We start from the raw sequence: 27,784 nt of genomic DNA, 5'->3' as shown, positions 1-27,784 counted from the left end.
TTCTTTTCTTTTGGTTCTCGCAGGTGGTTGTAATAAATCACACAACAGAGGAGTATCCAGCAATAACAGTCTTTAATAACAACACAACACTCAGGAAACAGAAAAAACAACAACAAAAAAAACAATCAACTGCAAACAAAGAACAACTTCTGATTTGATTGGCGGTTGCCAACCATCTTTAGAGGTGCATTACCACCACCTACCAGACTAGAGTGTGGAGCAGTAGATTACATGCAGGACAAACAAAGAACTGTGAGAACTGAAGGCTTAGGCCCAGTCCCAATTCGCCTACTTAACCCCAATTTATACTTCTGCGTCGAACTTACGCCGTCGCTACGCCGTAGGCTGTCCGTAGCGCGCGTACCCTTCGGCGTACCCTGACGTGCACCTCTCCAAAAATGTAACAACGCGTCAATTCTACGCGGACGCAAGCGCTGTGATTGGTCTGCTCAAACCGCTCCCTCGGGTTTCACATGCTCCCTTGGCGTGCGTGAAAGCGATGGGTTGGGAACACGCAATGGGTTGTGGGCAATATTAGCCGTTAGAGTGTGCATCGATCTGCACTTCGGATTCTGACCGGAAATAGTAGACCATCCGGGTATCTTTGGAACACTCATTTCGACATACTACGATTTGGGACGTACTAATTCTATTTACGAATACTATTTAGGACGGATAGGATGCGAATTCGGACTGGGCCTTAAATTCACAAGGGAGGCTATCAACAGAAACTGAAACAGGTGCGTGACAATCGGTAATCAAGGAAACTAACTAGTGGTGGGAAAATGGGAACACATGAAACAGGTACAGGAACTAGAACTTAACCAAAACAGAACATACACATGACAGCATGTCTATAGCATGTATTTTAAAACCAGATCAATTCAGTGTTACATTGGGTAGTTTGCTCAAATCTATTTATTTATTCATTCATTAACATTGTGGCTTGTTCTGGGAAAGAACTGTGCAGCTGGTGTAGTTCACGCACATTTGCATGAGTCTAAATAGGCCGTGTGATCTGATGAGGTCTAATCCAGCAAGCAGCATTCACACAGATGCTCGGCTCAGTACTGGATCTTGAGAGGAAGATGAGCAGGATGAAGATGTTCCTGTGGGACGAGCTCCACGCAGCCCCCTCTCTCCATGCTTCTCCTGCCAATTAGCTCTCACTGGTGCAATGCGTGTGTTGTTAGTGTGTGTGTGTGCCAAAACATCTGCCTGTGTGGCCGGTGTAAGCACAGAGCCTTATTATAGCTGAATTCTTTTCACAATCTGTGCCTGTGATAAGTGCTAGTGATTTTATCACCGGCTGACACGCGCGCTCATTGCAAAGGAGATGATGTCATCTTGCCTCAAAGCCTTGGAATTATCGGAGGGATTATTATGCAGCGTCAAAGACAAAAGGTGTGTGTGTGCACGCACAGAGGGTGAGCAGGTGATCGTTTGGCAAATTCAACAGCTCTATTCCAGGACTCTCACTGTTTGCATCTGTGGTAGCTGTAATACTAAGGACATAAATGAAGTGATACCAATGTTTAATTATGTAAATAATTTACCATTCAATTTCAATTACTGTCATGTTCAACTTTGTGCTGAAAACACTGTCATATTTATATAAATCTGACTTTCTACAAATTCAACTCTCTTCTGTCTGATTTAAATATTTTACAAGATTGGCTTTTGGATAATAAGTCCTTTATTGTGGTTTTTGGTTCCAGTCAGAAACTTAAATCCAAAGTTGGTTCTTGCGCTGTATCATGTAATAATGGTATTCCTCTCTCGGCATAAAGTACTTGATACTATTAAATATCTTTGTGTATGGCTTGGCTTTAAACTTTCATTTAAATCACATTTTAATCATATTTTACTCAGTCCACTTTTTTTTATTCGTAACATCTTTAATTGATCGGAACTTCTTAATTATTGCCCCGATGGTCAAAATGGGGATTTTCAATTGTTTGGCTATATTCTTACAGCCACTTTCTATTTTGTGATGTTCAACAATCTTTTGATGCACATCAGAACTATGTTGTTTGGTTTTCCTCATTGTGATGGATGAATAAGGGAATTGGGCCTTTGTGTTTCCTCATATTTAAACTCCTGTGAAACAAGAAGTCATAGCTAGACAATGTCATGTTCCTATTCACCCTGGTGTGCTAAAAAAGGGTACATATTAATGGGAATATACTTCAGAGATATTTTACTTGTAAAAAATTCTAGTGGTGCCAATAATTGTGGCCAACGTGTTTTGGAGAAAAAACGTTTATTTAATGATGTGATTTCCCCCCCACTTTCAATTATTTTACTTCAATGAAAGATTAGATTTCAAAAGGATATACAATGCAGATTTATTTTTTACAGCCATTTTGTTTCATTTACCAGAGGTGTCATTAATTCTGACCACAATTGTATATCTTGATATTTATATATTTTCCCAGAGACTGTTTAAAATTGTGTTTTTCACCAATATAACAACTTTTCACCAACACTTTTCACCAATATAACAATACATTTAGTCACATTCAGTGTATATTATCGTAAACGGCAGACATTACCACATATATTTTTTACCGATATGAAGTTTGGGGTCAGCAAGAATCTCAAAAGGACATGTTAAATTGATCAAACATAAAACAAATTATATTTCAAATTAATGCTGTTCTGTTGAACTTTCTTTGTTATCAAAATATCCTAGGAATTGTGATTTTTATTATAATGGTTTCATTCATGGTTTTCCACTTAATAATAAGAAATGTTTATTGAGCCCCAAATCATCATATTAGAATTTCTCAAGGATCATGTGAATGAAGACTGGAGTAATAATGCTGAAAATTCAGCTTTGCCATCACAGGAATACATCACATTTTGTAATATATATTCAAATAGAAAACGGTTAAATTGTAAATTGTGCTGAAATTATAAAATAATATTTCACAATATTACTATTTTTATTATATTTTTGAACAAATAAATCCGCCTGGGTGAGTATACGAGATTTATTTTTTATAAATATTAAAAATCTTACCGACTCCAAACTTTTGAAAGTGAGTGTATAAAATGTCACTTTTTAAATGATGAAGCAATTTAATATTTTAATCAGATTTTTGAAACAATTCATTGAAATTAATTGAATTCCGATTTACAAGTTTTATTTATTATTATTTTATTTTTTTTACAAAAATACTAACCTTATATGAAAAAAAATATTTTATGATCCAATCCATTAGGAACAAAAACATGATGGCCAAATAAAACAATCACAGTATTCACTATTTCACCTAATTTCATACCGGCATAGTAATAAACATATTGTGAATATTCCCTAAATCAAACAGTATTAGATGGAGCAGGGCACTTCAATCCAGTGAGAGATATTCTCTGTGGTTTGTATACACAGCAGGTGTCGGGCAGTTGCTCTCTTTCCATTTGGCATGCTGTGGCAGGCATTTAGCTAATGTCAAGTGGATTTGCCTGAATGTTTTGCCAGAATTGCCACTAATGGAAATGTGGATTGAAAAGCAAAGGCAAACTTAGATGTTGCTTTCAATCACTGTGAAATATGACACAATCACAGATGAGGGTGTTTTTTCATAAAAGACACACATTCTCCTGATTAGCCTGTAGTGTGTGTGTGTGTGTGTGTGTGTGTGTGTGTGTGTGTGTGTGTGTGTGTGTGTGTGTGTGTGTGTGTGTGTGTGTGTGTGTGTGTGTGTGTGTGTGTGTGTGTGTGTGTGTGTGTGTGTGTGTGTGTTAATGTTTAATCAACATCACAGGTCAGCAGTGTGTGAGAGTGTGTACGGCAGTAAATGGAGACTCGGAGCAGATGGAGGCATGTTTTGCACAGATGTCTTAGCGGCTGGCCTCAGATATGTTTCCTTGAGCACTCTGGTCATGTGCCACCAGATCTTGGGGGTTCCTTCAAGTAGAATAAAGCAGAATAAAGCAGTGTTGAAACTGGGTAAGACAAGTTTAAAAAATAAAATAAAATAAGCCACCCAAATTAGTATTATTATCAGACCAAACCAAATCAACATTGCTGAATCATTAATATTTGCCCCTTAGTTTCACAGACAGTGAGGTCTTACTGACATTTAGAGCCAGGTATAATAGATGCTTAGCTTGAAATGGGTTCAGTCCAGGTATATCGCCAAACCCATCTCTTCTGTCTTCCTGGAAAGTAAGATGTTCCTGTGATCTATGTGTAAAGAAGTGACCCTCTTGTCACAGTGCTGTCATAAATATTTGAACACATTTGAGATGAAATCATTATCTTAATTTTGGATAATTTTGGATAATAAGAACAATTATGCAACAAGTCACTATTATTTTGATGTTTCTGACTGAAATGCAGATCATGCAGCACAACACAATTCCCCTCGAGTGTTACAAAACTATAAAACCCATTTCAAGTTATCACACACAGGAGATACATTGAGCCACATGCTGTAACCAGCCAATCTCACACATGAACATGAATGTTTTTTATGAGATTGTATATTTTTTAATTCATATCTATGTCTCCCGATAGCTCTGTTTTCTGCAGCAAATGCCCTTCAAGTTTATCTAGGAGGCATTAAGTTAATAATAATATATATAACTAATTAATATTTATGCAAAGTAGTTTTTGTGATGTACAGTAAATGACACAAATTAATTATAATATTGTAATATATATATACAGTATATACTGTATAATACTTAAATTGATATTTATGCAAAATCACAAAATATTTTTTTGTGATGTAAATGGTCAAATTAATTAAAATGGTAAAAATAATTAAAATCTTTGGGTTAGTTAGTTAGTTAGTTAGTTAGTTAGTTAGTTAGTTAGTTAGTTAGTTAGTGTAACCATAACTGTTCTCAGTTCACATTGGCAGGCGTGGCAAAGAGTTAATTTTGAACCTTTCAAATTAAAGAGTTAGTCTGTGAAGAAATGTTGTATTGTTCCTGATCAGTCTTTCGGTTCTGTGCCCTCTCCAGCCCATAATATATATATATATGTACAGTATATACACTGTTAAATATTTTAGTGTGAAATTACTGTACTGTATATTCCTGGTTAATTAATTTTACTTTTACTGTAATTTCACAGTAGGACTTTTCTTGTGTCTTACTGCACTAAAAAGTTGGAAAACACAATTTACTGTAAGCAAACAACGTCATACTGTATTTCTACAGTGTATATGTACTATTAAGGTACCCAGCATGCAGTGTGGCATGAATAGATTATGTTGTGGAGTTTCTTGATTCTTGTTGGATTTATCTGTGCTGCTGAACTTATTTTCCCTTCGCGTTTAGCCATTTGTGTTGGTTTATTTTGTAATGTTGGTTTATGTTGTATAAACGGTTTTATTATTTGTTGAGTCTCACCATTGTTTTGTCAAGTATTGATGTCTGTGCGTCATTAGGGGATGTTTACAAGATGATGTCACATTTTTCAAAGATGAATCTCAGCAGTTGCTTCACTATTGTGAAAGATTCATCTATAAACAGTTATGAATTTGAAATAAGTTATTGGTAAATCTTTAAATAATACTAACACAAAATCTTCATATACATGCTAGGAATAGTTTGACTAAACTATTTAATATTCTAGCTTGTCATCATTTTAACAAATGTTTTTTATTTGTCACATTTCTGACTTGGCTAGAAGAACATAAATATGAATATGAATACAGAGGGTCCAAGATCCCAAGCTAATGGAACACTAATCACCATTATGGTGACTTAAAACAAATTACTGTTGTAAAGAATAGATTTATTACAGTGACATGATTAAAGACAACATTATAATGTGAAATCACAGTAAAACAAGAGCAGTAAGTTACTGGGATGTCAGCATTTTGCTGACGATTAACAGTAATTTGTAAGAAAATGACCCAGCATGCATTGATTTCACAGTAAATTTCAGGCTAAAGAAATTTATTGGAAAATAATACTTTAAAATCTAATCCTGTAAATTCCTATCAATTATTTACAGTGTATATTTATAAATAAAGTTCTGTCATGAAACTCTAGATGGCGCAGGATGACAGGCCCTTAACTCAACCTATTTGGAATCATCATTCTTTATAGGGCACACCTGATTGGGTCCTGCTGTATCAGTAGCCAATGAGCTTGGATGCTCAGCCTTCAAATACTTGGTTAGCATTTGCTGTAGCAGTGCAGTGCGCTTTCAGAAACCCTCCACCTTCCCCAGCTCCACCTGTATAGATCTGCTACGGGTAATTCATGTATGCTATATTGTACAGCAGCAGCATGTCTCACTAATATCTATATATCTATATTCAGGCACACTGCTGGCTGGCCATGTAATATGGCTTCATGGCAACCCCTTCCCCAGCCTGATTTATATGAAATGAAAGTGAAATTTTAGCTACTAAATCAAGGCTGGGGGAGAATTGGCCATGGAGCAGGAGCAGAATTATTAACAATGAGAGAGATGCCAGCCAGAGAGCTCATATACTGTATACTAAGAGCCCATACATGGCCACATATGTATGCAGTAGGGAGATCCATGACCAGGAGTCTCTTTTATTCACAGGTATACGAGCTAATAGCTCCGATGGCCTTCTGAACTCCTATGGCTCCCATTAGCGGTGAGGCATGAGTCATGCTTTTGCAGGGTCTGTAAAAGACACGCATATTATAAGGCATGATATTGTTATGAATTAACCTGCCTTGTTATCCCCAGGCTGATTTATTTCAGGTAACAGATTTTCACATCGTTTCTCTGTGTCACAGCTCCCCCAACTTTTACGGACACACCACCGCAGTATGTGGAGGCCAAAGAGGGGGGCAGCATCACTCTGAGCTGCACGGCCTTTGGGAATCCCAAACCTTCAGTCAGCTGGCTTAGGGAGGGAGACCCCGTACAGGACAGCAGCAAATACAAGGTGAGCATACACATCTCTTATATTTGAATATTAACTTTGGTCATAAAATCTAGAGGATATTCTAAATTGGGGGATATTTTATAATGTAAACTTAAAATATTAGGATAGTTTCTTGTGTCTAAACAGAAGTTATTTATTTATTTTTTGCCCTCTCTCTGACCATTTGTTATGATTGGCTACCGATGTCATTCATCTGGGCTGGCAAAGTTGCTTAATACTAAAATATGTGTCATATGCAATGTTGCCATGTCTCTGAATAAGCAGTTTTGAGCTTTTGGATTTTTATTTTATTTTCATAAAATCACATATATATGTGAAAGTGTGAAAATCATGATATACTGTTGTAAATTTTAGTATGTGACAGCCCTAGTGTTGTAGTTACCTGAAGAGTGCCTGTGTAGTTTGATTGATATGCTTCTCTGCACAAATACAGGATTGCAGTTGCCACAGTGAGGGCTCAGGATATTTGATGACGGTGGAAATTACAGGTCATAGGCACTTTGTCATCTCTTTATCTTTACTTTCCACTTTCCATCTTCAAACTATCATAGTCATGGCCCCAAATCCAGCCCTCCATGAGGTTATCAGTGGCCCGCCATCATAGTTAAACTGCTGCTTCTGTGTCTAAAATGCAAACAAGTGACGCATTGAAAGTGCCACAACACTCACTTGCAGTTTTATAGATATTTGTTGAATATCATTTTAATAACCAGAATACGTGAACACTGCCATTGCTAATCTCTGACCTTGACTAAAGAAAAATATTTTATTTCTAGTTTATTCCGTTCAAAAGTAAACATATGAAATATACATTTCTTTTCCCCTTTTTTTTCTATTTCTATTAATCAAGAATCCTGAAAACATGCATCACAGTTTCCAGAAAAAAAATTTAAGCTAAAGTTTTTTACGTAGAATAACAAGAAACGTTTCTTGAACATATTAGAATGATTTTGGAAGGATTTCGGGGACGACAAATGAGTGTCCGGCTTGAGGCTGCGCCGGACAGGGGGCCTAAAATCCGGACTGTCCGGCCAAAATCTGGACGTATGGCCACCCTAGTAATGATGCTGAAAATTCAGCTTTGCCATTAGGAATAAAGTACATTTTAAAATATATTAAAAAAGAACAGAGTCAATTGCAGTTTGAATTGTAATAATATGGTAATAATCTTTGATAAAAAAAATGCAGCCTTTGTGAACATAAGATACTTAATTAAAAAACTATTGAACTATAAATGCTTTGAGGGACTGGCACAAAAATTGCCACCAGGGATGTTTTACCCTCTTGTCTAAAAGTGTCCTTCAAACTAAGAAGTTTGAGTGTTCCTGCTATATGTTTTAAACTTGCTCTGTGAAATTGGACAAATCAAGCTGCAGTTTTAACAGTAGTTATACGGCCTGTAGAAACAGCCAATTAATCCCCCTCAGCCCTGTCATATACCCTAGTGATTTAGCCCTAGCCCACTGACCATCTCAGTGCTCGTAATTGTGCTCATTTTAACTACGTGTCGTGGAGGTGTCCCTTGGGCCTCTTACGCTCACAATGCTGTGTAATTAGCAACCAAATAAATTGTCCTTGTATTTCAGCACTAATGGAATTTCTCCTCTTGAGTGACATCTTTTATATATTTCATCAAATGAGCCTTTCATGATATGAAACAGACTCTTAGATTCCCTCATCTAAATACTGGCTTTTTTCTCACAAGTGATCCATTGTATTGTGGCAATTTATTGTAGTAAACTAAACTGTCAAATGCTTCCTGAGTATAAACCATCTGCTTGCTGAAGACTAAGCAAAGAGATCCCTACAGGATCGGATGGCTTAGTTCTCTGCCTGAAAAGAGTTTGATTTATAAAAGCCCATCGAGAGATCTCCATCTCCTCACACATAACAGAGCAGTGACAGCCTGTCAGTGACTAGCTTTGCTTGGTGATTGAACACTTTTGAAGTAAGGTGAGATAATATTAGGAACAATGGTATTCGTTGCTTGTTAATTTGAGTGATGGCAAGCTCTTTGTTCAGTCAAAATACTGTAGCATGTTGTTTTGACTGATTAGATCTATAATGTTATTTACAGACGAAAGAAACTTCTGCATCGATCGACTTTTTTGTTTAAAGCATAATTCTGGGGTAAGCTAGTATTTACTTAATAATGTACTATAGTCTTTGAAAGAGAGGACTCCCATACAAATTTTTCGTACCTTTGTTTACTAAATTACCTGCTTTAATTACCCTTATGCTGCTCATTTGTTGACTTAAGTTATGTATGTTCAGTTTGTAAATGCACACAGTGTGTATGTTCACGCCAAGGGCTCAAGGTTTGACTGGTTAGCAGTTAACCTCCGCTGGATAGGTAACTACAAAAAAAGCATATTTTTCAATTGACGACTATTCAATTATAGGATTCTGATTGCAAGTCGCTCTTACCAGTGTTATTCATATTTTATTAATATTTTGAATTAGCTTTTTTTATTATTATAGTTTTCAGTTTTCATTTTAAATTTAGCTTAATTTTTATAATTTTATGTGCATTATTCGTTTTTATAGTTTTTTTATTCTTAAATGTATTTTTACTTCAGTTTTAGTAATCTTAGTACTATTTTACATCTACTATTTATGTTATATTTTATTTCAGCTTTATTTCAGTTACCGAAAACGTACTCGGTTACATACGTATCCTTGGTTCTCTCTAGAAGAGGGAACGAGTAATGCGTAAGTTGCTTACGCTACGGGTAAAGTCATCTTTTCTCGAGATATGAAGCCAAAAAATTATCCTTAATTTTGTATTTATTGTCAACGCAGTGCAGCAGCTAGCAGACCTAGAGCAGGCTGTCTAGCGCTGCGGCTTCTGCAGCAGCCTACCACTGAGCCTGGCGTGACGTCACGCTTTCTAAAAGAGCGTGACGTTTTGCGCCCTCTACGCGCCACAGCCAGCCAGAATGGGTGTGGCTTAGCGTATAAAAGTACAGCTGCAGGAGGCTGCTTCTCTGGTTTTCATCGACTAAAGCGAAAGTCGCTCGTGGTGCCAGCACGCCAGGTTACGCAATACTCGTTCCCTCTTCTAGAAAGAACCGAGGTTACGTACCTGACCGAGTACGTTCTCTTACGAGAGGTTATCTCGTATTGCATAAGTTGCTTACGCTACGGGAACCCCATGTCAACGCCGTGCGCGCCAAGCATCCACTTCATGAGTCCAAGGGAATCCCGGGGAGCATAGATAAGTGGGAATCAGGCAGCCAGCAACGTGGGCCAGCACATGTACATAAGCACCCATAGGGAATACAGAGCGGCATTGCCGGTTTATATAACATATCAACCCATATAGTGCAGCTCAACCAGGACAGCTAAGTTACGTGAGAGTAGTCCGCGCACGATCAGATCTGGGCAGAACATACATCCCACTCATACTGACAGCAGTCTAGCCTGCAAGGCAGGAACTTCCAGGTTATAAAACCTAACAAATGTGGATGGGGAGGCCCAGCCCGCCGCCTCACAAATGTCACGAATGGAAATCCCGCTGGACCAAGCTCACGACGAGGCCACACCCCTAGTGGAATGTGCCCTAATGCCCAAAGGGCATTGCAGACCTTTAGCATTTGCTATAGCGTCCACTATCCATCTTGATGCTGGCAGAGCCGATAGAGAAATGACCTGCGCTCTGAAGGGAGTGCCCATCACCTTAGGGACATAGCCATGTCTTGGCTTGAGGATGACTTTAGAGTAATTTGGTCCAAACTCAAGACACGCAGCGCTAATGGATAGCGCGTGTAAATCCCCCACACGTTTAACTGATGACAGACCTGTCAGAAAAACAGTTTTGAGCGAGAGGTACTTTAGGTCCACGGAATCTAGCGGTTCGAAGGGGTATGCTTTCAGGGCCTCTAGGACCAAAGAAAGATCCCATATAGGAACCGACGGGGGTCGCAGGGGATTCATCCTCCTGGCTCCCCTAAGGAAGCGGATGACCAGCTCCTTCCTTTCTATTGACTGGCCGTGCGTCGACTCAACGAACGCTGCAATGGCCGCCACATATACTTTAAGCGTGGAGGGTGACCTGCCCCTGTCCAACAGCTCTTGAAGAAAGCTAAGCAACCACGATTCCCCACATGTACGAGGGTCCAGGTTTCTGTCGGCACACCATTTGGAGAACACAGACCATTTAGAGCCAAATGGTCTGTGTAGAGGCCAAATGGTCATTTAGAGCCAAATGGTAGAGCCATCTCGTAGAGGGAGCTCTGTACTGCGTTATCATGTTCATAACCCCTTCTGGCAAGACAACGGGTATCCGTTGATTAACCATACGTGCAGAGACATGCGCTCTGGATGGGGATGCCAGATTGAGCTGCGGGCTTGAGAGAGGAGATCTCTCCTCACCGGAATCGGCCAAGGGGCTGTGCGTGACAGCCGCGTCAGCTCCGGGAACCAGATTTTGTTCTCCCATCGCGGGGCTATAAGGAGCACCGAGTGGCGCGTTTCCCTCATCCTCTTGATTACCTGTGGCAACAGAGAGACCGGAGGGAAAGCATAAAGTGGTCGACTTCCGCTTTGCCGAAAAGGTGCCATAGCGACTGGACTATCTGGGGGTACAGGGACCATTCCCCTGGGGGAACGTTATCCCTGGACAGTTTGTCTGGGCTGTCATTCTGGGCTGGCCTGGCACATGCGCAGCTCTCAACAAGCGCAGAAAGTGCTGAGACCATACGAGGAGGTGTTCCGTCAGATTGCAGAGATTCCTGGATCTGACACCACCCTGACGGTTCACATATGACACCACAGACATGTTGTCCGATCGGACTAGAACGTGTGGTCTCGTATGAATGGGAGAAAGTGCTTCAGCGCGTTCTCGACCACTATCATCTCCAGACAGTTTATGTGTAGGCATTTCTCTCTGTCTGACCACAGGCCAAAGACCGGTCTGCCCTCGAAGAGAGCGCCCCAACCTAAGTTGGAGGCGTCCGTCGAGATGACCCTTCGGTGTGAGATGGCTCCCATCGTCACCCCCCGCTGGTAACAGTCGGCCGCTAACCAGGGCTGCAGAGCTGAAACGCAGCTCTGATTCACTCTGATTCGTCTGCAGCCGAAAGCCCAAGCTCGGTGGGGCACCCGAGCATTCAACCAGCGTTGTAGTGGGCGCATGCGCAGTAGGCACTGCTGCAGCACTGCTGCAGCTGATGCCATACAGCCCAGCATTCTCTGAAATGTTTTCAGAGAAGTGACGCTGCCCTTCTGGAAAGATGCGGCCAGGTGTCGCACACGTCGCGCGCTGTGTCGATAAACGGGCCGTCATAGCCACAGAGTCCAGTTCTATCCCCAGAAAGGAAACTGACTGACTGGGCAGTAATGAGCTCTTGGCCCAGTTGACCGTGAGACCCTGGCTTTCCAGATGACTGAGGAGCACTGTTCTGTGAGATAAAAGTTATATTTCTGACTGTGCCAGAATCAGCCAATCGTCCAAATAGTTCAGAATCCGCATACCCTGATTTCTCAGGGGGGCGAGAGCCGCATCCATGCACTTCGTAAATGTACGGGGTGCTAAAGACAGGCCGAATGGGAGGACGGTGTATTGATATACCTGACCATCGAGGGCGAATCTCAAGAATGGCCTGTGACGGGGTATCATCTGAATCTGAAAATAAGCATCTTTCAGATCGAGAGAGATAAACCAGTCCCTCGGGCGAATTTGCGCGAGAATTTGTCTGGTCGTGAGCATTTTGAACGGTCTTTTCATGATAGCTTTGTTCAAATATCTCAGATCTAAGATAGGTCTGAGAGCTCTGTCCTTCTTGGGTACGAGAAAATAGTGTCTGTAAAAGCCTGACTCGCTCAGAGAAGGAGGTACCGGTTCTATGGCCCCTTTGCACAGCAGTTTGGCTATTTCTGCGCGGAGTAGATGTGCTACTTCCGCTTTCACTTTCGTCGCGGTCCGTGGTTGAAAGTGTGGAGGGCGGCGAGCGAATTGTAGCGAATAGTCCTGCCTTATTGTGCTAAGCACCCATTCTGATACCCCTGGAATAGCTTCCCATGCTTCCACATGTATAGCTAGGGGCAGAATGGACTCCGGGTTCTGATCGCCGCACTTCGTGGGCTCGGGAAACTGAACCGGAGGTGTTTGGATATGGCGGCTTGCTGACAGCGATGGCTGTCTGTTTCACGTGTGATGTCCCGATTGCTCTGAACAGGGAACGTTTTGTGATAACTTTGTGATGCGCGAGCAGCGCCTGGGGTGAGGTGTTTGTTAGTAAGCGTGAGCGCCATGTTTTGCCGTTCAGAGCGTTTTGGCCGTGTGACAGAGCGGGCAGCGAGTAGGCGTGGGTACAGAGTCGTGGGCACATTTCCTACATACAACACTCGAGGAGCATTTGCCAGCTTTATGAGAGTGGGCTCTGTGAGTGTGTGAGACACGGGGGGTATAGTGCTTATGTGTAGGAGTGAACACTGAGATGTGGGCACATTTTGTACACATAAAACACCAGCGGCATGAGCCGGATAACCAGACATTATACTCTTTTTGAGATTTCTCTGGGTCACCGTAAAAAACGCGGTTGTGTGCAGGCGAGTGGGCTGTAGTATCGGCTCATTTGCTGCTAAATAAACTGCTGCAGTAGCCTTCTCTGAGGGGACTGACAGGGCGAGACATTTTGACGGTGGTCCGGCCGCAGCGGGACTCAGCCGTCTTTTCCTCCGTGCTGTTGCTTGGAGGACTTTGCATGCTCGGATTTCAGCGAGACTTTAGACGCTGGCTAGTGCTTCGCGCAGGAGGCTGGTCACGCGAGCGGCCTGCAGCTGAGCTAGCGCGTCGAGGCAGAAAGATGTTCATGGCCTGCGAGGTCTTTTGATCCGTGGTGGCGGCTGGGTCCCTGCCTTTCTCATCCCATTCACGGAGGAGATCGGCCTGAAGGATCTGACGCACAGCCATAGAGTGCAGGGCAGACGCAGACTGTCCGGCGGCTGAAAACGTGCGGCTGACGAGAGCTGACCTGGTCCTGCAGGCTTTAGACGGGAGGGCAGACTTTGAGCGGGTGCTTGGGGGCAGCAATGTAGGAAACAGCCGTCCAGTCTGTTAGGCGCGGGCTCTTTCGGCGGTGACCACTCGAGGCCGAGCTGGTCGACAGCCATGGAGAGGCTGTAACCTGAAGTGGCGGCAGTGAGGGCCGGAGCCGGCATCTGCGCGTCCGGGAGGGGGGGCGGAGAAGGCGAGGGAGAGGCTCGAGGGAGAGGTTCCGGCGAGCGCTTAACCACCACAACAGCCTCCGCCGGTCTCTGGGAACGGCGCTTCTTCCTGCGCGGTTTCACAGAGGGCGGAGAGACAGCTTCTACGTTGAAAACTTCGAGTCGAGCCCGCAGGGTCGACATCAGAAGTTCCTCACAATGGATGCAGCCCCCCGAAGAGAGCGCGAGGGCTGCGTGTTCTGGGCCCAGGCAGAGAGCGCAGATCACATGGCGGTCTTCGGCGTTGAGCGGGGCTCGGCACGAGCCACAGGAAGTGCGAGACATTTTTAGAAAAATGTCTCGTACTCTTTTAGATATAATGTGTCTCAGCGGCGAAGACGCACAGTAGAGCAAAGGATACTGTCGCCGGATAGCGCAGCAGGCAGGGATGGCTGAAGGCGGCAAAGTCGACCGGATTCTTCAGGCACTGTCCTAAGCTTGCAAGGCGCTGGGTTCAACGGCAGCGGCTTCTCTCAGGATCCAGTGATGCGTAGAGCTTCGCTGAAGAGATGAAAAATCAGAGAAGCAGCATCCGAGCCGTACTTTTATACGCTAAGCCACACCCATTCTGGCGAGCTGTGACACGTAGAGGGGGCGCGAAACGCCCTCATTTGGCGTGACGTCACGCCAGGCTCAGTGGTAGGCTGCTGCAGTAGCCGCAAAGCAGCCAATGAGCACGCTAGACAGCCTGCTCTAGGTCTGCTAGCTGCTGCACTGCGTTGACAATAAATACAAAATTAAGGATAATTTTTTGGCTTCATATCTCTATAAAACATGACTTTACCCGTAGCGTAAGCAACTTAACCAATACGAGAGAACCTCTCATAAGTGAACCGTTTTTAATAGTTTTAGATAACAATACCAACACTACCCTAGTGAAAAAAACTACACTAAAAATGTATTTAAAATACATTTATTTTATACTAAGTATAGTACAAATACATAACATATATTTACTGACATATCGCTTGAGACTTACTGATATAAATACTGTAATTCAAATTTATTTGGAGTACTTCTTTATCGCACAATGTACATTTCTTAATATTAGGCATAAAATGCATTTTAATATCCCTATTAGTAAGGATAGTATGATCACGGTATGGTGGTATAATATCAGTCTTTAAATGCAAGATATTTCAAGTTACACTAAAGTATACTTGCAATAGTTCCATTTTAGCACTGTCAGAAACTGTAAGGTAGGCCTATTCATATTAAGTACATAAATATGTAAATGCATTTATAGTATACTTAGAAAAAATAAATGTATTTTAAATAAATGTTGGTATATTTATTTTTTACTATGGTGGCTCTTACCAGAGCACAATGTTTTGGGAATTTTGCCAATCAAAAACCAAAGTTTACTATCCAAGGCAAAACAAAAAAGGTTCAAGGTGTGTGTTAGTCTCCTAAGAGTAAAATCACACATGCCTGATATCACATGAACTGTGATGATGATGCTTGCTAGTAGGTCTTGCCATTACACCGTCTGATGGAACACTGAATAATTCATCAGAGAGCCCCCTCAGCGAAGACTTTACTTTAGCATGAATCTATGTCATCTGTCTCCACTCCTGCAATTTTTTTCTCAAAGTACTCTTCACCTGCTCGGCCGGCAGCTGTAAAGTGACCCTCATGTATCATTAACCATCCAGCTCTGACAGGGCAGGGAGAAAAGATGCTTTGGCGAGTCCCTTACCCGTCAGGTCTGTCTGCAGAGAATGGCAGATCTGTTATGCTGTTCTGAGACCAGTTGTACCCGGTCACATATTTCCCATGAGATTATGATTGGCAGCACAATGCATTAGAAAGTGAGTTATGGTTTTTATTTTATTTTTCCTGTTTTTTCTTCCTTGATGACTTACTGATGAATACACTATTCATTTGAAATACATTTTACTAATTTATTCATTTGAAGGTAAATGTCATTAAAGAAAAACTTTTTTCAGTAAAATTTTCTAATATGGCTTACTGATTGTTCAAGTCCTTTAGAATAATTATTTTTTATATATAATCATTTTAATAATAATAATAATCATATATTTGTTTAATTATATGTGTAACATGTTCTGTTTCTATTCGGTTTTTGTGTTTCTGTGTGCCTCAGTTCTTGATTTAATTTGTCTCCATAATCATTGTTAAGCAGGTGTCTTGTGTTTGGTTAACAATCTTTGTGCGGGTTTATAAGTTTTCAGTTCATTCTGTTCTCCGTTCTGCGTCGTCTTTTGTTGGCTGTGGTATTCTCCTGTTATCTCCAGTGCTTGTCTGATTTTGGTCATTATATTAAAAGTGCCCCCTTTTTTGAGTGATTCTTCATCAAGTGATTATTGCAGCAACCAAGCTGTGACAGAATGTAGAACGCAGTTTTTCCCCCTATGGATCTTCCCATTGCACAGCTTCTCTGCTTGGAGCAGGGAGACCATCCACTGGAAGAACATACCCGGGACTTGATCGAATGAATGTGCCTAACACACTACCCGGACCGCTCGCTCTGTGTCTTCTTCTACACCAGCGGTCTAAGGTATGCATTCCAGTGGATGGTCTAAAGGAGGATTTCGCTGCTTTCGTGGAGTGGGTGCTCATGAACAACAATTCGCCGCTGCTCACCATCGGCCTGACTGAGAACCACACCAGCCCCACTCCAGACCCAGAGTTTAGCCAGCCCATCCACACAAGCTGCACGAAGGATTTGCAATTTGGAAGAGACATTGTCCCGGAGCCTGAGCAACACGAAGAGTTTGTCTATGTGCGTGAGCCTGCAACACCGTACGTCGCCAATGGAGTGCTTGTGGAGTTCGAAGGAATGGAGGGAAGCCCCACCCACAACCATGGACTCTGGAAGTAATTTGTAGGTGTTTGAGGAAGATATTTCCCTGTTTCTCCCACCTTCGCTGGTCCCACCCAGATCTGAGTTTCCTGTTTCCCTGCCATATCTGCCCCTAGCCCTGATTCTCCTGTTTACATGCTGTATCCGTCCAGCTCTGAGTCTCCTGTTACCTTGCTGGACCCGCCCAGCCCTGAGTCTCCTGTTTCCACGCTGGATCCCCCCAGCCCTGAGTCTCCTGTTTCCACGCTGGACCCGCCCAGCCCTGAGTCTCCTGTTTCCATGCCTAACCCGCCCAGCCCTGAGTCTCCTGTTTGTCCACTGGTTCCGCCCAGCCCTGAGTCTCCTGTTTCTCCGCTGATCACGCCCAGCCCCATATTGCCTGTGCTCCCTGTGATCCCTCCCAGCCTCCCTCTCCCACCTCCTCTTCCCAAATCAGCCAGTTCCTCAGCCCAGCTCCAATGTTTCACTTCAGCCACACTGCATCTCCAACAGCTTTCTGTGAGGAACTGCCTCAGAGTTTCAGTTTTCCAGCTCCGCCCAGTAAGGATGTTCCCTGGCTTCGCTTCCAGCTTAAAAACCCATCACTCCACCGCGGCCTGTCGACCTATCGACTACCTATTGTGGACTCTTCGTCAAGTCAATTCCACCTGGGTCTCCAGCGGCTCCATTTCCATGAGTCGTCCCCAAGGTTTCGTCTGCCAAGTCAACAACAGGGCTCCTCCCTCCCTCAACTCCGCCCTGATTGCATTTCAATTCAGTTTTTGTGTTTCTGTTTGCCTCAGTTCTTGAGTTAATTTGTCTCCATAATCATTGATTAAGTTAAGCAGGTGTCTTGTGTTTGGTTAACGATCTTTGTGTGTACTGTATATAAGCCCTTAGTTCATTCTGTTCTCTGTTCCGCATCGTCTTTAGTTAGTTGTGGTATTCTCCTGTTATCTCCCGTGCTCATCTGAGTTTGGTTATGCTAAAGTGTTTCCTTTTTTGAGGGAATTTTCGTCGAGTGATTATTGCATCAACTAAGCTGTGACCATATGAAATTAGTTGAGATAGGATGTCAGATTTTTTCACCATGGGATAAGAGCTTATTGATTATGAAAATGATTTTTTATTTTTGATAATTATTATTTTATAAATGTTATATTATTATTGTTATTATTATTAATTGTTTCAATTAGTTTTAATTTATTTCAGTTTTCAAAATGTTTTTTAATCAGTTGTTTCAATTTTAGTTTACGAAAATAACGATGGACATTACTTGTGACAAACGTTTAGGGCTTGAGAAACGATTCTAAGAAATGCGAATGAACAGTTTCTTTCCTGAAAACACCAGCATGCATTTTTGAGAAGGCCTTTTGACCCTTAAGCCTTGTGACATATACCAGTGGTAAATGCTTATTTCTAAAATCTGTTATTTTATATTATTGCCATAACCTATATTATATTTAGTATTAACATTAATTTACATTAAAATGCATTAAAATAATGTAATAACCATTAGAATTTAGAAAAGCTGCATTATTTTCAGTTCCCACGCTGCCTAGGGAATGTCAGCTTAGAAGAAAGTTGTTTCAAAAGTGGAGAAAGTTATTACAATGTTTAAGAACATTCCTTTGGAATAACATGTACCGATGAATCATGCATAAAGAGGTATCAGCATCCCTTCCCTTACCTGCCCCTCTGCCACCAAACACACACACTTGTCCAGAGGAAATCCATTATTCAGCTGTGTGTCTGCTCACTCTCTGAGACCATGTACACAATTCAAAGCCAAAACATGCGGAAACACTCTCATCTTGTAAGCATGGCCTTGTCTAGTAAAGATGATTGTGAAACCGAGCCAGCAATCTAACCATGACAGCTTGAAAGAGCTTCGAAGTTCATACTGGAACTTTTTAATGATTGATGTTTCGCATGTTTTATATGCACTATCATTTCAGAATAATCACAAGACACAGAGCAGACTGGCCTAGTATTTTACTAAAAACCAAAAGCCATTTAGAACATCATACAAGAATTAAAATGGCACAATTATATCTAGGTGTCACTTTGTAAGAAGATTCAAAGTGTTGTGTAGAAGGCTTAGATCTTAGAAATCTTGGGGGGAAAAGAGCCATATTTCAACTGTGGTAGACCATCCCACACCTGAAACTAACAGCCTCCTCAAAAGTGCATGCCTTTTGACCTAGTAGCAACATTCTGGTAGGTTAGTGGTTAAATGTATTGATCAGCAATTGAATGTTAATTGTTGGTCCAATGGTTATACACTTTCACTTTCAGTAACAGGAGTTCCAGTGGAAAGTGAACTGATATATTTATTTGTGTATAAATAGTATAAAATAGTATAAATAATAGTTTAAATAATAATAATAAACAAATACTAACAATTGTAGATGCTTCCTCTTGTTAGATTCATCTCTGATGTAAGCTATTTCATAAAGTGGTGGGCACAAAACTGGCCATGGCCAAAATTGGTGGGTATATCCCCACAGTAAATTTCTAATTTCTAAAATGTTTAATAAAAATTCCAAACCCTCCTTGGTCCACACCTCAGCCAATCTAACCAAGAATAATCCAGAGCATATTAGATAACTGCAAGAACTGCTCTGCCATTGGTAAAATGGAAATAACGCTTGTGTGGGCACAGAAAGAGAGATGCACATTGATCTTTAAGTCTCTGTTGGAGTGGCCTGGTTTGTTTGATCTCTCCTACGCAGTCTCTGCCTCTATGTCTCCGGTTCACAATGATTTCACTGCAAAGCATTTTTGTTTGTACTGTGTACCAGACAATTCTTTCCTCAAATTGTTTTATTCTTTATGAGTTGTTATTTAAGCTAGTAAGAATGGCCCCTCTCATGATGCATGTTTTGAAAGTGAAGAAACATAACTGTGGGTATGTCTGCAGGAAAAAATGGATCTCATGGGATGCTGAGCAAGCAGAAATGTGATGTTTATCTAAAGAAATATTTGTTTATTGGTATGGTTCAATTGCATCATCAAAGGTCAGCAGCAAAGACACTTAGTAAAGTGAGATTAAATACATAAAGTACAATTATGTAACAAATTTAATTATTGCAGGTTTGCATAATATTCTGATAGTCTAGAACCACAATAACTATCAGGTTTACACCGTGCACCGTGCTTCAGTTAATGGGAAAACAAAGTAATTTGCGTTACTTATTTAAAAAAGTAACATAGATATTTTACTGTAAATGTATAAAGTAATGCATTTACTTGATACTTTGAAAAAGTAATATGATTACGTAACTCGCATTACTTGTAATGCGTTACCCCCAACACTTGTCATTGAGATTGTTTTCTTTATGTTTATTAGATTGTTCATTTGTATCTCAGTAGGTGATGCTGTGACCTTTCTCCACAGGTCAGTGATGGCAGCCTGACACTTGTTTCCATCAGCCGTGAGGACAGGGGAGCGTACACATGCCGAGCGTACAGCGAGCAGGGAGAGGCCATCCATACCACACGCTTACTCGTCCAAGGTAGCACCCTAACTCTGACTTGACTCCATGTCTTTATTGTTTGCTATTATTTGAATGGCATGACTATCATGTTGTCTGAGTTCTGTGCTGTGTTTGAACGGTCTTCTGTGTTTTTGTCTGTGTATGTGTGTACAGTCATGCTTGCAAAGCTGCATGCTGCATGGCTCCCATGCTGCAGAGCTACAGAGATAATTGGACTCCATATGTTAGCTGTCTGGTACAGTATAAAGCTGTAATGGGTTCACTTTCAAAGAGATTTTTCACCATTGTGTCGGCAAAGAAGCTTTTTCCTTTTGGGATCACTAATCTGTTCTGTCTGTTGCAGATATCCTCTAACGGTGCTGGTCATATAATTAGAATATCATCAAAAATTTGATTTATTTCAGTAATTCCATTCAAAAAGTGAAATTTGGATATTATATTCCTTTATTACACACAGACTCATATATTTCAAGTGTTCATTCCTTTTTATGATTATAGTTGATGATTATAACTGACAACTAATGAAAACCCCAAAATCAGTATCTCAGAAAATTAGAATATTGTGAAAAGGTTCAATATTGAAGACACCTGGTGCCACACTCTAATCAGCTAATTAACTCAAAACACCTGCAAAGGCCTTTAAATGGTCTCTCAGTCTAGTTCTGTAGGCTACACCATCATGGGGAAGACTGCTGACTTGACAGCTGTCCAAAATATGAACATTGAAATCTTGCACAAGGAGGGCAAGACACAAAAGGTCATTGCTAAAGAGGCTGGCTGTTCACAGAGCTCTGTGTCCAAGCACATTAATAGAGAGGCGAAGGGAAGGAAAAGATGTGGTAGAAAAAAAGTGTACAAGCAATAGGGATAACCGCACCCTGGAGAGGATTGTGAAACAAAACCCATTCAAAAATGTGGGGGAGAGTCACAAGAGTGGACTGCAGCTGGAGTCAGTGCTTCAAGAGCCACCATGCACAGACGTCTGCAAGACAAGGGTTTCAGCTGTCGCATTCCTTGTGTCAAGCTACTCTTGAACAAGACAATGCGTCAGAAGTGTCTCACCTGGGCTAAAGACAAAAAGGACTAGACTGCTGCTGAGTGGTCCAAAGCTATGTTCTCTGATGAAAGTATTTTGCATTTCCTTTGGAAATCAAGGTGCCAGAGTCTGGAGGAAGACAGGAGAGTTTCCATAGTCTGTGATGGTTTGGGGTGCCATGTCATATGCTGGTGTTGGTCCACTGTGTTTTCTGAGGTCCAAGGTCAATGCAGCCGTCTACCAGGAAGTTTTAGAGCACTTCATGCTTCCTGCTGCTGACCAACTTTATGGAGGACTTGGCACCTGCACACAGTGCCAAAGCTACCCGTACCTGGTTTAAGGACCATGGTATCCCTGTTCTTAATTGGCCAGCAAACTCCCCTGACCTTAACTCTATAGAAAATCTATGGGGTATTGTGAAGAGGAAGATGCTATATGCCAGACCCAACAAGCTGAAGGCCACTATCGGAGCAACCCGGGCTCTCATAACACCTGAGCAGTGCCACAGACTGATCGACACCATGCCACGCCGCATTGCTGCAGTAATTCAGGCAAAAGGATCCCCAACTAAGTATTGAGTGCTGTACATGCTCATCCTTTTCATGTACATACTTTTCAGTTGGCCAACATTTCTAAAAAACCTTTTTATGTATTGGTCTTAAATAATATTCTAATTTTCGGAGATACTGAATTTGGGATTTTCATTAGTTTTCAGTTTTAATCATCACAATTAAATGAAATAAACATTTGAAATATATCAGTCTGTGTGTAATGAATTAATATAATATCCAAATTTCACTTTTTGAATGGAATTACTGAAATAAATCAACTTTTTGAAGATATTCTAAATATATGACCAGAACCTGTATATTCACCTTATTCATACTTCTAGACAATAATAAAATATGCTTCCCATCAAATGCTTATTAAACCAATATAAAATAAAACTACTAAAGTTTTAGATAAAATAATAAATAAAAAATTAAATGTGAATCATTGTAATAATTGAATACTGTTGATTGTAATGCTAAATGTATAATAGGAACACTATCAATACTGATTTGGTGTTGATGAAGGGGTAATTTACTATGGAAGCCGACACTCCCCCACAGAAACTTTCTCATTATTACGAGAAACTTTCTCTTTATTATGGCATGTTACGTCCCATGGCACTTCCCGTAAAGAGTAGGGGTGTAACCCCGGTGTCCTGGCCAAATTCCCTCATTTGGCCCTTGCTAGTCATGGCCTCCTAATAATCCCCTTACATTGAATTGGCTCTACCACTCTCTCTCCTCTCCGTCTATAGCTGGTGTGTGTGTGAACGCACTGGCACCGTCGTACTGTGGCTGCCGTCGCATCATCCAAGTGGATGCTGCACACTGGTGGTGGTTGAGGAGAGACCCCGACATGATTGTGAAGCGCTTTGGGTGTACAGTAGTACATATGAAAGCGCTATATAAAATGCCTCATTAATTCATTCATTCATTCATTCATTCAAGTGTAAGTTGTTAATATGAGAATATCTCGTTATTACGAGATATTAAGTCAATTATGAGACTTTTTCAAAATTATACGACATATTAAGTACATATCAAGAAAGTATCTCATTATTATGAGATACTAAGCATTAATCATGATAAAGTTTCTCATTATTGCAAAATATTAAGTCATTAGATTTTTTTGACTACGTTTTACAACAAAGTACATATTAAGAAAGTCTGTAATTATAATGATAGTAAGAATTAATCAAAAAGCAATGATATTCTAACAATTAATCAAGAGAAAGTGTCTCATTGTCATGAAATACTAAACATTAATCATGAGAAAGTTTCTTATTATTATGAGATACTATTATTATAGGGGTTTTGGGCTCAGTTTAGTTCCTCCTAAATGGCACAAGGCAGGCCCAGCTCAAAGGAGGAAGCTGGTAGTCAACGAGGTGCGAAAGCAGGAGGAGAGGATGAGATGTATAAAGGCCATTTCCCCGGCCAAGCAGGGAGAGTGGATGAGATGGGAGAGTGTGGAACAACACAAAAGGGGCTGGCAAGACCTTTGGTCAATGGAAGAGAGTAGGATCAGTTTCCTTATTAGGTCAACATATGATGTTCTCCCATCACCTGCAGAACCTAAACCTCTGGGTAGGAGAGGATCCCTCTTGTCCTTTGTGTTCATCACCTGCCACATTAAGGCACATTTTGACAGGATGTACGGTGGCTCTTAGCCAAGGTCGGTTTACTTGGCACCATGACCAAGTATTGCGATGTTTGGCTTTAGCATTGGAAGGCAAGCGTAGTATGACCAATAAGTTGCCGCCTGTTCTATCAAAACATTACACGCAGAAGACAATATTCCTCCGCCCAGGCGAGTAACCACCAAGAAAAGGTGCTAACACCAATTCTCGCCCAGGACAACTGGAAGCTGCTAGGGACTGGAAGATGCTGGCTGATCTTGATCAACAGCTTATTTTTCCACCTGAGATTGCCACCACTAACCTACGACCAGATATTGTTTTGTGGTCTGGATCAGCATGCATTGTTCAACTGATAGAGTTAACAGTGCCATGGGTGGATGTGGTAGATGAGGCATATGAGAGGAAGAAACTGCGGTATGCTCATCTGGCCACTGAAGCAGAACAGCGAGGATAGAGAGTCCAGGTTTATCCAGTGGAAGTGGGTTGTCGAGGTTTTGTGGCACACTCTACAACCCGGTTCCTCAGAGACGTCGGATTCAGTGGTCAAGAGTTGCTCCGCACAGTAAAGAACTTATCTGAAGCAGCAGAAAGGAGCAGCAACTGGCTGTGTTTGAGACGGAAAGATTCTAGCTGGCTGTGTACAGGCCGCCATGCTACGGTTTCGTAGAATTCTTGAAAACTTGAAGAGTCTGTTGGTTTATTTGTATAGGTTGTATAGTATTTACGGAACCGTTGCCACTGAAACTGCATATTAACACACCAGTGGGGCTCGACAGCCTTAGTCAAACGGGTTGGCGCGTATGGTTGGGTTGCGTAGAGATTGTGAGATTGTGGTTCGGTCTCAGCAGCAACTGTTGGTTTATTTGTATAGGTTGTATAGTATTTACAGTCATTACGTTCCTGTGTATATTGCGTGAATGACGGGTGGTTGGGGAGATATTGTGTTTTGTGGTAGGTGGTATGCCATACGGAACCGTTGCCACTGAAACTGCATATTAACGCACCAGTGGGGCTCGACAGCCTTAGTCAAACGGGTTGGTGCGTATGGTTGGGTTGCGGAGAGATTGTTAGATTGTGGTTAGGTCTCAGCAGCAAGAGGGAAGTAGAGGTCAGTAAGCTGGGCTGAGTTGAGTGGGGGACGGAGGGGGTGACTCTGGGACGCCAGAGTCACTGTCGAGCCCTCTTGAGGTGTCGTGGGCTAGTCGACGAAACACTGAGGACGGAAGGTGCCCACTTGAAGACCCTAGAGATGTTCCCAGTTCCCTACTCCGCTCAATCCAGAGGGTTGTTATGGGGGGACCGCACTGTGGTTGCAGCCGTTGTGTGTGCTGACGCGCCATACACTGTAGCCATTAACACCAGACAGAAGGAGATTCACGTCACCAGATGGAAAGAAGCGTAAATGGATGGAGAAGCATAGGTTACTGTAAAGCTACGTCTTAGTTGGTGCTTATCTTGGCGAAAGCCGAGGACAAATCAGCATGAAGTTTTAACATCTACTCTCGTGTAATGGAAATCATTAATCATTACAAGATTGTTACATATTAAGTCAGTTAAGTCAGTTTTGATTTTTCTAAGTTTTATGACATAAAGTACATATTGAGAAAGTTTCTCATTGTTATGAGATACTAAGCATTAATTATGTGAAAGTTTCTTATTATTATTAGATACTATTATTACAAGATTATTACATATTAATTCAGTTATTAGATTTTTTTTTAAAATGTTACGACAAAGTACATATTAAGAAAGCTCTCAGTATATTGAGATACTAAGCAATAATAATGAGAAAGTTTCCCATTGTTATGAGATACTAAGAATTAATTATTAGAAAGTTTTCCATTATTATGCAATATTATGTCATTTATTTGATTTTTTTAAAAAGTTTTATGACAAAGTACATATTTAATAATTTTCTCATTATGAGATACTAAGCACTGATTATGAGAAACTTTCCAATTATTATGAGATATTAAGTCATTTATTCAATTTTTTTCTAAATTTTACGACAAAGTACATTTTAAGAAAATTCTCATTATTGAGATACTAAGCATTAATCATCAGAAAGTTTGCCATTATTATGAAATGCCAAGCCATTATTATGAGAGATATTCTCAATATAATGAGATGCAAAGTCATAATAAAAAAAAAACGTTTCTCATTATTATTATTTATAGATTCATCATCATTTTTTTTAAGTGAGGCAGAAATGGACTTCCATACTTGAGCCCTACTGATGGAATTGTTTTAAAAAAAAATGTACATAAATGTGTGTGTGTAGAGTCCATGCCTTCATGTGAAGATCTCTGCAGGCTTTCTCCACAGAAGAGCCCTCTCTTAACACTGGCACTGCCAACATAAGTGATGCCCACAGTGGGCGGAACAGTGAGATCTGTTGGTAGGCCACTGCAGATCCTCACACTGAGTAGAATTCTTATTATCTTAATCGATGATATACAAATGAGACTATTGATCTGAATATGTACGTTACAACTGAGGGTACCTCTAATATTTTTACATGTTTTTATCTAGTGTTTTTAATGTTTAGTTTAAAATGCTCATGGCATGGATTTTTTAGTATTTTAATATTTTCACTAGCAAACATTATCCAAAAAAAACCCCCATCATTTACAGACTAAGCATTATGAAATCATTTACTTACGGTTTGTTATTCAGCTGCTGTCAGATCCAATAAAATTGTCTGCTTCATCTTTCATCAAAATTTTCTTCGCCAACTCTCCATTACACTGTGCCATGTTTACAAAACAAAATGCTCCAAACAATCATATAATCCTCTGACATGATCCGGGATGTTTTTTTCACTCTTCCATTTGTTTTGCTGTTGGCAGACAGACGGAGTATGTCAGAAACTGAACGCGCATCTGTATATTGTGTCCAGTGTAGACAGCGTCAGTGATTATAATGGGTTCTATTTGCTTTTGATGCATCTTGTGTCAGCTGTTAAGTAACTGAATGCCAGTAGGTGGGGCCTACTGATGTATAATTATAATGATTTATAATGATGTATAATAACTATTTATTGATGTCTTTCTCTGGAGGCAGTCATACCATTTGCAAATATATTTGCTGTGTGACGTCAAAGATCCCGCAATATCTTTTGGAGCTTGATTAAATAAATGCTTTGTTTATAATAATTAGGATTTCAAGCTATGAAACTTGCACGATGTTTTACTAGAACAAAGACTCTTATATGCCGAAAGATCAAGGCAAATTAGTTTTCTCATGTCATGACCTCTTTAATGTAATGTAAAGATATCTAAAGTGACACTGAAGACTGGAGTAATGGTCCTGGTTTGCCAACACAGGAATAAATTGCATTTGTAAATATATTACAAGATTAAACAGTTATTTTAAATTGTAATAATGTTTCACAAAATTACTGTTTTTACTGTATTTTTGTGCAACTAAATACAGCCTTGGTGAGCATAAATCATAATTATTTTTCCAAACTTTTGACTGGTAGTGTATATTAACTCTTCATTCAGTATGTACACCACTGTAAGTAAGGCATTGACTGAATACAATATTCACTCCACAATTGTGGATTGTGTTGATTGTTTAACAGCTGTTAAATTCAAAATGACAGAATGAAAATATACATGATTAAAAACACTCATATGAAATCTTTTCTCCAGCTCTAGTTGCTTTTATAGTACTGAGAATGCTATATGCTCCAATAGGATGTGACGCATACTGATATGTAATGTTGATTTATTATATGTCTCTTTTCTATTTCAGGACCCCCATTTATTGTCTCACCGCCAGAGAACATAACTGTAAACATATCCCAGGATGCATTCTTCACTTGTCATGCTGAGGCATATCCTGGCAACCTAACGTACACCTGGTTCTGGGAGGAAGATAACGTCTACTTCAAGAAGTAAAGTTATGATCGGGTTCATTACTGTACCATACCCCCACTGTCCTGTGTCCATGTGGAGTTTGTCACAGTCCATGTAGTTTCGTCATCATCATTGAGGCATCAGTGAGTTTGCCATTAGGGACTATGGGCATTGTTATACTGTTTTAGGCTTTGGTTAAACACTTTGTAAGGCCTTTTGTTGAAAAATGTTCTGAAATGCAATTGTAGGTGTCGTTAAACTATGTAGAGGGCTTCAACTCATC

At 40.8% G+C, this 27,784-nt stretch overlaps 1 protein-coding gene across 4 annotated transcripts in view; it reads left to right on the top strand.

Moving 5' to 3' along the window:
* Positions 1-27,784, top strand: part of igsf9bb (immunoglobulin superfamily, member 9Bb) — a 143,844-nt gene that overhangs the window by 64,865 nt on the left and 51,195 nt on the right. For all 4 annotated transcript variants that reach the window (XM_077233172.1, XM_077233173.1, XM_077233174.1 and 1 more), the window contains exons 4-6: positions 6,745-6,896; positions 20,312-20,429; positions 27,398-27,539. In XM_077233172.1, the coding sequence (XP_077089287.1) occupies positions 6,745-6,896; positions 20,312-20,429; positions 27,398-27,539 (412 nt within the window). The remainder of the gene's footprint in view (positions 1-6,744; positions 6,897-20,311; positions 20,430-27,397; positions 27,540-27,784) is intronic.

Source organism: Siphateles boraxobius, unplaced genomic scaffold, assembly GCF_051911475.1.
Source record: "Siphateles boraxobius isolate OS27281-9 unplaced genomic scaffold, OSU_SipBor_1 18, whole genome shotgun sequence".
Lineage (NCBI taxonomy): Eukaryota > Metazoa > Chordata > Actinopteri > Cypriniformes > Leuciscidae > Siphateles > Siphateles boraxobius.
Note: the sequence above shows the minus strand (reverse complement) of the source record. Positions and strands in the feature narration are given on the sequence as shown.